Genomic DNA, 12,456 nt, shown 5'->3' with positions numbered 1-12,456 from the left:
ATAAGAATAAGACATAGAATGAGACAAAACAGGTATAATGTACATAAAGTTTATAAAAAGCATGGTAAAGACATGCTAAGGTCCTGCGATAGCCTAGTGCAATACAGTGATAGCTACGGATGAGGCACTGGGTCTTATGTACACTACTATACAATACTATACAATATACAGTTATACTATATATCCTTATGCTATCTTGCTATATCCATCTATTTACTATACAAGAACCACTCCCGTTCTTTTTTTTATTTATTTTTTATTTTAGTGACCTTTTCATTGTGTAAAGTGACCGTTGAGTGTGTGCGTGTGCAGCATGTTTGTGTTTGTGCTAAAGTGTCTGTTAGTGTGTGAGCGTATACAGTATGTGTGTTGTGTGTGTGCTCATGTGTGCTTGTGTGTGGAGAGTTCAGTGTTCAAGACTCTGATGGCCTGGGGGAAGAAGCTGAGCCAAAGTCTCTCTGTCCTAGTTGCATCTAGCCTAACTGAGGTGATTCACCAGAGTTCTAAGACCACTCAGGGCTTAATCCGTCATCTAAACAGAATTTTATTAATTAAACTTGTTTTATTGCCTGGTTTGGGCTTAACACCGGGACCCCACCAGGCGCGGGCACAAGCACAAAGCGCACCGAGGAAGGCACATTTACATTGCTGTAAATGCCTAGTCTATATGTGAAGTCAGTCCCTGTTTGAAGATTTTTTTAAGATTTCCAGCTCCAGTGTTCTATTGTCCATTTTGCATGTATAACCAGTTATTATCTAATTTAATTTTAGAATGATGAAATCAGTGTGACTGTACTCCTGAAAAAGTATAGTATGGTTTATTATTTGTATTGGGAAATATACAGACACATTAGCTGGTTGAACAATATCTGTGGTAATAATGCAGATATTGAGTGTATTTCTGTGAAAATGCGCGTGGCGCAGGCCGGGATGCAGTGGTGGGTGGACGGGGTACCACGCCGTCCTAGTAGTTCGCTGAGCAGAAGTGCTTGCAATCGCGCACGGATGTGCACGCGCGCACACAGAAATGCGTTCACAATTGTCACTGGACTTGTCGCGCCGTGCGCCAAGTACCCGGCCGGCACTTATCACCTAGACTTTGCATAATAATAGGATACCGATAGCATAACAAAGAACGAGAAGGGCCAAACCAAAATACAAGCCCTGTACCAATTGGTGGGGGTTTGCTTGATCTGTGGTCCCGACTGGAAGGATGAGACATTAAGTTGTGCTTCAGAAGGAAACTGTCCTTCTGTAAACTAAGTTACATTGTTAATTTAGTTTGTATTTACTTTTCTAGTTTAAGTTAATTCATTGAAAGAAATTGTAACTACAATTACATTTAAAACATTGTTATGCATAATAATCATCTGTTCTGTGCGCAAGCGAGGGAACATGTATGCGTGTGCGCGGGAGCGCGCATGCACGTGGCGTCCGGGCAGTTCCCGTATTACGACTGCACCACTGGGCGCAGGCCTCTGAATCCAACCAAAGGGAAAAAATACGCTTCCCGCCCGTGAGTCGCCCGCCCGTGCGCGGCCGGTGCAAACAGCATGGGAGCGAAAGGGAAGCGCCTCATACCCGCATCCGGTGGGTTTGGGCTGTAATTCTCCATATAACTATCATAGACTAACCTGGCTGTAAAGAGGTTGGTTCTATTGAGCCCATTTTCATTCAGATATTTTGAGGTGTGAAGCCAAGGGACCCCTTGGCATGGCATTTTCCTCCCATGGCATTTAAGCTATATATTTAAGCTATATATATATATATATATATATGTATATGTGTATCACACAATTCATTACCACCCCATCATGTTGATATATATTGGAGAGCTGGGAGATTTCCCACTCGTCCCCGTCCCCATGCTGCTATGATGCCTGCATTTCCCCAAGGGTATCAATAAAGGAATATCTTATCTTATATTGTGTTGGAGAGTTAAGCTGGGAGATTTCCCATTCCTCCTATCTGATCCTTCAAAGCCACTGGGAGGATCATCTCTCCACCTGTTTCCACTTTCTCAGGCTTTTTGTCCTCTTTAGTTTCTGGAAAAGAGCCCATTTCCGTGGAGCTCCATAACGTGTCCTGCTGAAGTGCATACTTCCTGAAGTGCATACTAACCCCACCACTGGGCTTGCTGATTGAAGAGTGCTACTGTACGTAACGGCCCAATGGCTAGGCTCTGCCCATATTTGGGCTTCCACTTCCAGGCGCACCTGCAGCTAGTAGGCCATCAAAACCAGCTAAGCAATCACGACACGATGCACGTGTTGAGGAAAGTGAGGAAATAGGGGCTAAGGGCACACACTCACTCAGCAGAGAAGCCGCCCGGAAGACAGTCGGAGTATAAGTTCAAGTCAATGAGAGTAAGGAGAACATTGGGATGTTTGGTTTGGTTTGAAAATAAAAGGAAACTATTATTTTGGGAAACACAACTCGGCTGTATGTTGTTTTATTCTGCAGCCCCTACACCTGGAACTGACACAATACTTACTGAGGTGCATATCTTATAGCCCACTCCAAAGTCGAATCGACACTGCTCGTCCATGGAGTAGTTGATGCCGGGGAGTTCAGGCAGTTGAGGCCAGTCATGTTTGAAAGGATCGTCCAGGAGACAATCGTAGGAACTGTCAGGATGGGGAGACAAAAAGACGTCAACAATATTAAAAAAATAAAATAAAATAGATTTGCTTTTATACAGATAGCATGCTTTTCAGCATTCAACGTTTTGGGTATTGTGTGTTATACACACAAATGTGTTTAAAAAAAGATTAAGTACAGATCTTTCTTCAGAATAAACGGATAAAGCCAGCTGTGTTTAGCCGCAGCTCAATTAAGCAGCTTCATGAATGAACCAGGTTTTGTCGATAATCCAATGTACAGTTACCCCCCCCCCCCCCCCACCACAACCACCTCCAATGTACAGTTCCCCCCCCCCAACCTCCTACCCAACCCCCCCCCCCACCTCCTCCAATGTATAGTTTCTTCGTTAAATGTATATACTCTCTTTTTTAGACTCTTTTTGTATCACAAACAGTACTGTATTTGTAAATCTGGTATGTCATAAATGTATAGATGTAGCAGTACTGTCTATCTGTATGTCGTGTATGTCATATATGTTATGATGAATTGAAAATGGGGGACCCTGATGTAAACAAGACGAAAGTCTTTCTCTGGTCTACATCCCCTTAACAATTGTATGTATTGAGCTGTACTGTATTGTACCCATTCTGCAATCTGTTAATACAATTATCAATCAATCAATCAAACCAGATAGCCAAAGCATGTGAGGATAAAAACACACTTTCAGCACTGGAGAAAGTAGTCATTGTCATTCCTCTACTAATGTAGACACCACACCGTTATCAGTTTAAAGCTGCATTGTCATTTGTCTACTAATCTAGACACAGTTAGCAGTAGCTGCATTGCCATTCCTCTACTAATGTAAAGTAGTAGACAGTTACCACTTTAAAGGACCATTTTAATTTAGACTTCTCTCCATTTCCAGAGCACAGCACAAGTACAACTCAAGTGTTCCTTTAGTAATCCCCTTGGGAAATGCAGGTGTCATAGCAGCATGGGTGTACTGGGTACAGGTAGAATAGGCAGTAATAATAATAATAATAATAATAATAATAATAATAATAATAATAATAATAATAATAATAATAATAATAATAATAATAATAATAATAATAATAATAATAATAATAATAAAATAATAATAATAATAAAATAATAATAATAATAATAATAATAATAATAATAATAATAATAATAATAATAATAATAATAATAATAATAATAATAATAATAATAATAATAATAATAATAATAATAATAGAGCATAGAACATAGAACAAAGAGCAAAGTAATACTGGTGATAGTGGGTAATAGTGATAACAGCAGTGAACAGTAGTGCATATCAGGATTCAATCAGACAGTAGTAATAGTGATGATAGTATACATGGTCCAACCGTAGTAGCACACTGCATCAGAGTCTGTGCAGTGTTTATAATCGAGAATCAGATCCTAACAGTTCTCAAGTTCACCAGCCATTAGCTCTTCAGCAGCTGGAAGCAGTCCGTGCCCACGGTTGTGGAGCCTGACGGCTACTGGCATGAAGGACTGGCCGAGGCGGTTTGTGGTGTGTCTATGGCTGAACATGCTCCTCATCCTGGCTAGCTCCTCATAGAGGGGGTGGGAGGGGTTTTCCAGTTTTCTTTTTCCAGCTTTTTCCTCGTCCTCCTCTCGACCACCCAGTGCGACGTAAATAAGTAAATGTAATGTTAAACTCCAATGTAAACAAGTGATTAATGGAATATATATAATGAAACTAATCCAATGTATGTACAGTATTATTGTACAGTATTATTATGTACACTAATAAGAGTAGGTATGGTATATGATATAGATATAGTATATACAGTATTATTGTACATGGCTATCATACATTATATTGTATGTTTGTATGTATATTGGTAGACTATAGGTTGAGGTAGGTAGTTATAATTACAGTATAAGGCAGTTGTGGACAGTGAAGGCAGTATATACTCTATGAATCCACTCATCCGCTCCCAGTCTGTGGGACGCTCTCCCTGACCATCTGAGAGCACCACAGACCGTGGATGCTTTTAAAAAGGGCCTCAAAACATATTTTTAATAGAGCCTTTTGTTGATTTGTATCTAATTTGAACTCCACACACATGTTCTTTTACTCTTTTACTAGTTTTAGCCCTTCTTATTTTATGTTTTTTTTTTCACTCTCTTACTAGTTTGTATGTTCTTCTACACTGTAGCGCCTTGAGATTTATTCCACAAATATAAAGCGCCCCTACTAATCGAATATATAATCATTATTAAATTGAGTGTAGTCAACACAGAGCTCAGTAGATTATATGGTATGGGGGTGAATGAATGAATGAATGAAAACTTTATTAACAGATTGCAGAATGGGTACAGTACAGTACAGCTCAATACATACAATTGTTAAGGGGATGCAGACCAGAGAAAGACTTTCGTCTTGTTTACATCAGGGTCCCCCATTTTCAATTCATCGTAACATATATGACATACATGACATACAGATAGACAGTACTGCTACATCTATACATTTATGACATACCAGATTTGCAATTACAGTACTGTTTGTGATACAAAAAGAGTCCAGAAAGAAAAGAGTATATACATTAGGCGTAGAAACTGTACATTGGATTGGGTAGGTGGGGGTGGGGGGGGACTGTACATTGGGGGTTGGGTAGGAGTGGGGGGGGGGGGGGGGGGGTTGGGTATTGGGTAGGAGGGGTGGGTGGGGGACACTGTACAACTGTACAAACAACACTGTACATTGGATTATTGACAAGACCATACTTGGTAATTTACTGTACATTGGAGGGGGTTGTGTTCGGACATTTACAGGGGCCAGTTTCGAGTTGCAGTCTCCCTTAGGTGTTTTTTGAGAGTGTTTTTGAAAGTGGGTAGTGATTCACATTCCTTTACAGCTTTGGGTAGGGCGTTCCACATTGATGTGGCATAATTGCGAAACGTGTTTAGTCCCTTGTTTGAGCCGCATCTGGGTTTAACATGATTTGTGGAGCTCCCTCTGGTGTTGTGATCGTGGTATTCACTGACCTTTGGGAAGTATTTTGTCATGTACATGGGTACCTTGGTCGTGTAGTGTATCTTGTAGACCAGGCCCATTGCAAGTTGCTGTACTCTGTCGTCTACTCTAAGCCATCCTAGGTTGTCAAAGTGGGCAGGGGTGAGGTGGGTTCTAGGAGTAAGGTCAAGCAGTAGTCTGACCAGTTTGTTTTGAGATGTTTGTAATTTTGTTTTTAGCGCCTTTGAGGTGCTTTGGTACCATGAGGTGCAAGCATAGTCGTAGTACCCTTGAATGAGTGCTCCTGCTAGAGTCTTCAGGGTATTCTTGTTTACCAGTGAGGAGATCCGGTACAAGAATCGTGTTCGTTGGTTGACTTTTTTTATTACATTGGATGCCATTTTGTCACAGGAAAGATTTGCCTCTAGGATGGAACCCAGGTAGGTAATATCTTCTTTCCTTGTGACAATATTGTCACCCACTGTAACTGAGAAGCCGTCGGTCTTGCTGAGTTTGTTATTTGAACCGAAGAGAATGGACTCTGTTTTGCCCATGTGTAATGATAGTTTGTTATCAGCGAGCCATATGCAGATTTTGCCTAGTTCTGAGCTGAGGGTTTTTTCAACCTGTAACTTGTTCTTGGGGCACCATGCCAGGGTGAATGGCGTTTAGTAAGTGTGTGAATGGCGGAAAGGTAAGCTAAGACACTTTTTACACCTACGAACACAGAATTAGTTAAAGACATGGGCAATCTCCGGTGAGAAGTCAGAAAATTACACTAGTATGGTCCTTTAAAACAGTTGATTATGAAATAATTATTAAATGATGATATAGTTAAGAGTGAGTTCTGATCAAGCAATCTGATTGGCCCAAGACACATTTCACGAGTGCTGATATACAACATGACAGCACTGTGATGATATACAGCATGACAGCACTTGGAGGTTCATGTGATGATATACAGCATGACGGCACTGGAAGGTTCACATGATGATATACAGCATGACAGCTCAGCGCAGCTTTCGACACTGTTGATCACAACATTCTACTAGATCGTCTCCAACATGGGGTTGGTGTCAGTGGCACTGCACTAGCATGGTTCTCCTCCTATCTCACAAATAGAAGATTTGCTGTCAACATTGCCAACTGCTCCTCCCCTTCAACCTCCCTCTCCTGTGGGGTCCCGCAAGGGTCCATCCTTGGCCCGATTTTGTTCTCTCTTTACATTCTACCCCTTGGTTCAATCATTCAGAAGCACAACATCTCCTTTCATTGTTATGCTGACAACACACAGCTTTATGTCTCTCTGAAACCCAACAACCAGTCTTTACTTAACAGTCTCATGTCCTGCCTTGATGACATTAAATGTTGGATGGCACAAAACATTTTACAACTAAATGAAAACAAATGTGAAATAATCCTCTTCAGTCCCCCAGACGCTGTCACCACCCTTACCAAGAGTCTTGGCAACCTGTCCTCCCTGGTCAAGCCCTATGTCAAGAACCTAGGTGTCATTTTTTTATCCCCAATTTAAGTTCGACAGACAAGTGAACTCAGTGGTGAAGGCATGTTTTTTCCAACTATGCACCATTGCTAAACTCAAAGCCCTTCTCTCCCCTGCAGACCTTCAGAGAGTTATCCACGCTTTCATCTCATCTAGATTAGACTACTGCAACTCCCTCTATATACTGTAGGCATCAACCAGTCTTCCCTGTCCCGCCTACAGCTAGTACAAAACGCTGCTGCCAGACTGTTGACCGGAACCCGTAAGAGAGACCACATCACCCCTGTCCTTGCCTCCCTTCATTGGCTTCCAGTATGCTACAGAATACATTTTAAGGTTCTCCTATTCTTTTTAAAGCCCTTAATGGTCAGCCCCCCTCCTACATCTCAGACCTCCTATCCCCCTATTCCAACACCAGGTCCCTCAGGTCAGCCGATCAGAGGCTCCTGACAGTCCGGAGGTCTAACCTTAAGCTCAGGGGGGGGCCGTGCCTTTGCTGTCGCAGCCCCTGAACTGTGGAACAGCATCCCCACCACCATTAAGCTTGCCCCCTCGATAGATGCCTTCAAATCTAGACTCAAAACCCACTTCTACCTACTAGCCTTTCCTGATGTTCACTGACTCATGCCCTGTTTGCCTGTGTGTTTGCTTGTGTGCCCTCCTGAGATGTGATTGTTGTCTAGATGTATATATATATGTGTATCTACCCTCTGTACAGCACTTTGGTTGACATGTGTCATGTTAAATGTGCTCTATAAATAAATCTGATTGATTGATTGACAGCACTGGAAGGTTAACGTGATGATATACAGCATGACAGCACTGGAAGGTTCACTTGGAAATGTATCACGCATCTTTTGTTTACATTCCATGTGATTCAGTGTTTTTCCCACGGTGTGCAGGACTGTGGCTGTAGTCACTCACTCACTCACTCACTCACTCACTCACTCACTCACTCACTCACTCACTCACTCACTCACTCACTCACTCACTCACGGGGGTGGCATCCCTGTCGCCGTGCATGGTGGTGTGAGTGGCACGCGGGCTGTTTGTGCCTTCCTTCGATCATGACATGCTTTATGGGGGGGGGGGGGGGGATCTTGGATGGGGGGGACGTGGTGGGGATTGATGTGTGGGGTGTTTGGGGGACTGGCTGTTCCGGGGGGGTTCACATGCTTTTGAGCATCACTGTATGTCTGCATTTTATACATAGTTTTTTTGTATGCAGATTTTATGATTTTATTTTATGTTCATTTTGTGCTACTTGCTGTGGGGGGCACTTTGGGCTGCGGTCCATGTGTGAAGGGTGCTGCTATATAGATAGATAAAGTTATTATTTAATATTATGTTATAGAAAATGTATGCATTGAAATGTCTGTAAAGTCTCAATGGCATTGGGTGACCAGTCAATTGTCCTTTTCGAAAAAATAAATAAAGGTTTGACTTCACTCAATCACTCAGTCATGGACGATCTGGCAGGGACGTTTTGACAGACACATGTGCAGGCAGCGCCGTGGGTCGGCACGGTTTCATGCTGGTTCTTGTGTGTTGCTTAGCAACGCCATACACACATAGACACATATGGAGCTGAACTGAAAACAATATATCTCAGTTAATGTCCGAATGATTTCTCATTAGTTACTGTCACACGTCTGTATGCTGTGATGATCTCTGCACTCTAGCCCTGTGCCCCTGATCACATCACAGCTGGGCTGATATATATTCTAAGTAACGCGTGTTATTGTGATATTGCTTCAATACGCTGTGCCATTCTTGTCCATGAGATACAGGAGATCCATGGTATCAGTCAGCAAGCCTAATTAATCAAAATGCTCTTTGACTTTATCCTAGAGACAATCATACAATCATCTCCAAGACGGTGATCAAGAAAACAGATGAAAATGATATCATTATCTCAGCAGGCGTGCCCACATGGCAGAGATGATGTCTGTAGCTGTGTGGCAGCTAATCTCACGCAGGCTATTCCTGGCTACTCAGCCTCAGTGTGTGTGAAGCTCTCACAGCACAAGGAGCTTTGTTTGCAAGGATACTATGTTCTGCATTGGCAACTATTTAATTTGAATTAACTTCCAATGTTGTGATCTGCTGGACACAGGTGAGGCATGTGTATAATAATAACTCATGATCCCTCAGTATAATAATAATAATAATAATAATAATAATAATAATAATAATAATAATAATAATAATAATAATAATAATAATAATAATAATAATAATAATAATAATAATAATAATAATAATAATACACTTTATTTGTATAGCACCTTTCATACAGAAACTGCAGCTCAAAGTGCTTCACAACAGAAAAAAGACAATAATAAATGATAAAATGAGCACATAAACTGCAGACATATAAAATCACAGTTTTTCACATTAGGATCTAACATCCCAACAGGCCACCTAGTTTATGGTTTGAGTCAGTTTTAAATAGACAATAATATTGTCCGTAACAGGCTGAGATCCAGACGCCACCGAACGCCATTGCCCAGAATATTGCTAGCCAATGTACAATCAATTGACAATAAACTGGATGACATCCGAGCAAGGATTCAATACCAAAGAGACGTTAGGGACTGCAACGTTATCTGCTTCACCGAAACGTGGCTCACGCCGGACGTCCCAGATCACGCAATCCAACCAGCTGAACACTTCTTTATCCACCGCAAGGATCGTACAGCAGAGTCCAGTAAACAACGTGGAGGAGGTATTGCCTTCATGTTTAACAACAAGTGGAGCGATCCAACTAACGTGAAGGAATTATCCAACCACTGCTGCCCAGACCTGGAATATATAACCATCAAGTGTCGTCCTTTCTTCCTCCCGAGGGAGTTAACGGCGATCATCCTTGTAGGAGTGTATATTCCACCGCAAGCCAGCAACAACGTCGCGCTCTCCAGACTCCACGACGAGGTAAATAGAATACAAGCGGCGAACGTTAACGCCGCCATTTTGGTGCTGGGTGATTTCAATAGCGCCAATCTGAGAAAGGTATTACCTGACTTCTATCAGCATGTGACTTGCAACACCAGAGGCGGTAACATCCTAGATCACTGTTACACGCAATTTAAAGGTGGCTACAAGGCTCATTCTGATAGTGGCTTTGGTAAATCAGATCACGCGTCCATCTTTCTTTCACCAATGTACAAACAGAGAATCAAAAGTACTCCTGTAGTCTCGCGAGAGGTGCAGAAATGGGATTTGACGTCGGGGGAGACGCTCTGGTCTGCGTTTGACTGCACAGACTGGAATGTGTTCCGCGACACAGATAACATTAATGTCTACACGGAGACAGTGCTGGACTATGTTTGTACTTTGGTGGAAGAAACAATCCCCACTACCAAAATGAGAGTTTACCCAAATCAAAAACCCTGGGTAGACAAATCCGTCCGTGAAGCTCTGAGAGAGCGCACCAAAGCATACAACGACGGCCTAGTGGCAGGCAACATGAATGACCACAAGGTGGCACGATACAACGTAAGGAGGACAGTGTCAGAGGCCAAACGGCGCTACAGGGATAAAATTTAACTCCAGTTTGAACAAGCTGACTCTAGAGCTATGTGGCAGGGGCTCAAAACGATGACAGACTACAAAGGCACCTCCCTCAAACTGAACAGTGACATCTCCTTAGCAAATGACCTCAATACCTTCTATGCGAGGTTTGATGCTGGTAATAACAACACCAGCTCACAAGCCACGGCAATGGGGGGGGGGGGGGGGGGTCGGCTGCTGATGGAGGCGCAGTGTTCAGGGTAACAGAGCATGAGGTGAGGCGGACCTTTAAAAAAGTGAATATCAGGAAGGCAGCAGGTCCGGACGGCATCCCCGGCCGCGTCCTAAAAGTCTGTGCCGACCAACTGGCCCCAGTATTCACTGACATATTTAACCTGTCCTTAGAACAGGCTGTCATCCCCACCTGCCTGAAGAAGTCCACTATTATCCCTGTACCCAAAAAATCCAAGCCTGCTTGCCTCAACGACTACCGCCCTGTAGCTCTCACCTCCATAGCCATGAAGTGCTTTGAGAAGCTAGTAAAGGGCTACATCTGCTCCTCCCTCCCCATCAACATGGACCCCCTGCAATTTGCATACCGCCCCAACAGGTCCACGGAGGACGCCATAGCCCATGTGCTGCACACAGCAGCATCACACCTGGACAAGAGGCAGGGGAACTATGTGAGAATGCTATTCATCGACTACAGCTCGGCATTCAATACCATAGTCCCCTCCATACTCATAGCCAAGCTCAGGGACCTGGGCTTGAACTATGACCTCTGCCAGTGGGTCTTGGACTTCCTGACTGGCAGACCCCAGGTGGTGAGAGCAGGCAACTGCACCTCCTCATCCATCACCCTCAACATAGGCTGTGTTCTGGGCTGTGTTCTGAGTCCCCTCCTCTACTCCCTGTACACACACGACTGTGTGGCTCAGCGGAGTAGCAATACAATCATCAAATTTGCTGACGACACAGTGGTGGTGGGCCTGATCTCTGCCAACGACGAGAGGGCCTACCTGGAAGAGGTCAAGGTCCTGGCGGGATGGTGCCAGGAAAACAGCCTCTCCCTGAACGTCAGCAAAACAAAGGAGATGATTGTGGACTTCAGGAGGTCGGGGGTCAAGGACTACAGCCCCCTCAGCATCGACGGGGCACCGGTTGAGAGAGTCAACAGCTTTAAGTACCTCGGAGCCTACATATCCGAGGACTTGACATGGACCACACACATTGACAGTGTTGTGAAGAAGGCACGACAATGCCTCTACTTCCTCAGGCGCCTAAGGAAGTTCCAAGTCAGTCAGAAGATCCTTAAGAACTTCTACTCATGTACAATAGAGAGCATCTTGACCGGCAACATCACCTCCTGGTTTGGGAATAGCACTGCACAAGACCGAAGCAGACTACAAAGAGTGACACGTTCAGCCGAACGCACAATTGGAGGGGGGCTCCCCACCCTCCAGAACATTTACAACAAGCGTTGCAAGGGCAAGGCTAAGAGAATCATTAAAGACTCCAGTCACCCGAACAACTGCCTCTTTGAACTGCTGCGGTCAGGCAAGCGATACCGGAGTCTCAAGGCGAGCACAGAAAGACTCAGAAGAAGCTTCTATCCCCAGGCCATCAGGCTGCTAAACGAACAATGAACACTACACAACAACAACCACCAAACGCACATAGCACACACATCCACACGCACACACTCACTTTAAACAAACACACTGTAGCACCCACTCCACACACTTTATAGCACACACCCACTTTAAACAAACACACTGTAGCACCCACTCCCCACACTTTATATTTATTGATGAAGGATTGCACTACAACTCGTACACCT

At 43.6% G+C, this 12,456-nt stretch overlaps 1 protein-coding gene across 1 annotated transcript in view; it reads right to left on the bottom strand.

Moving 5' to 3' along the window:
- The window catches only part of adamts3 (ADAM metallopeptidase with thrombospondin type 1 motif, 3), a gene marked incomplete at its 3' end in the record, with an annotated part of 357,741 nt that overhangs the window by 99,055 nt on the left and 246,230 nt on the right, over window positions 1–12,456 (bottom strand). The window contains exon 10 of the mRNA XM_084307667.1: window positions 2,495–2,627. Coding sequence (XP_084163793.1) covers window positions 2,495–2,627 — 133 coding nt within the window. The remainder of the gene's footprint in view (window positions 1–2,494; window positions 2,628–12,456) is intronic.

The sequence above is a fragment of the Notolepis coatsorum genome, assembly GCF_963971535.1.
Source record: "Notolepis coatsorum genome assembly, chromosome: 2".
NCBI lineage: Eukaryota > Metazoa > Chordata > Actinopteri > Aulopiformes > Paralepididae > Notolepis > Notolepis coatsorum.
This window is presented reverse-complemented; position numbering and strand designations above follow the sequence as displayed.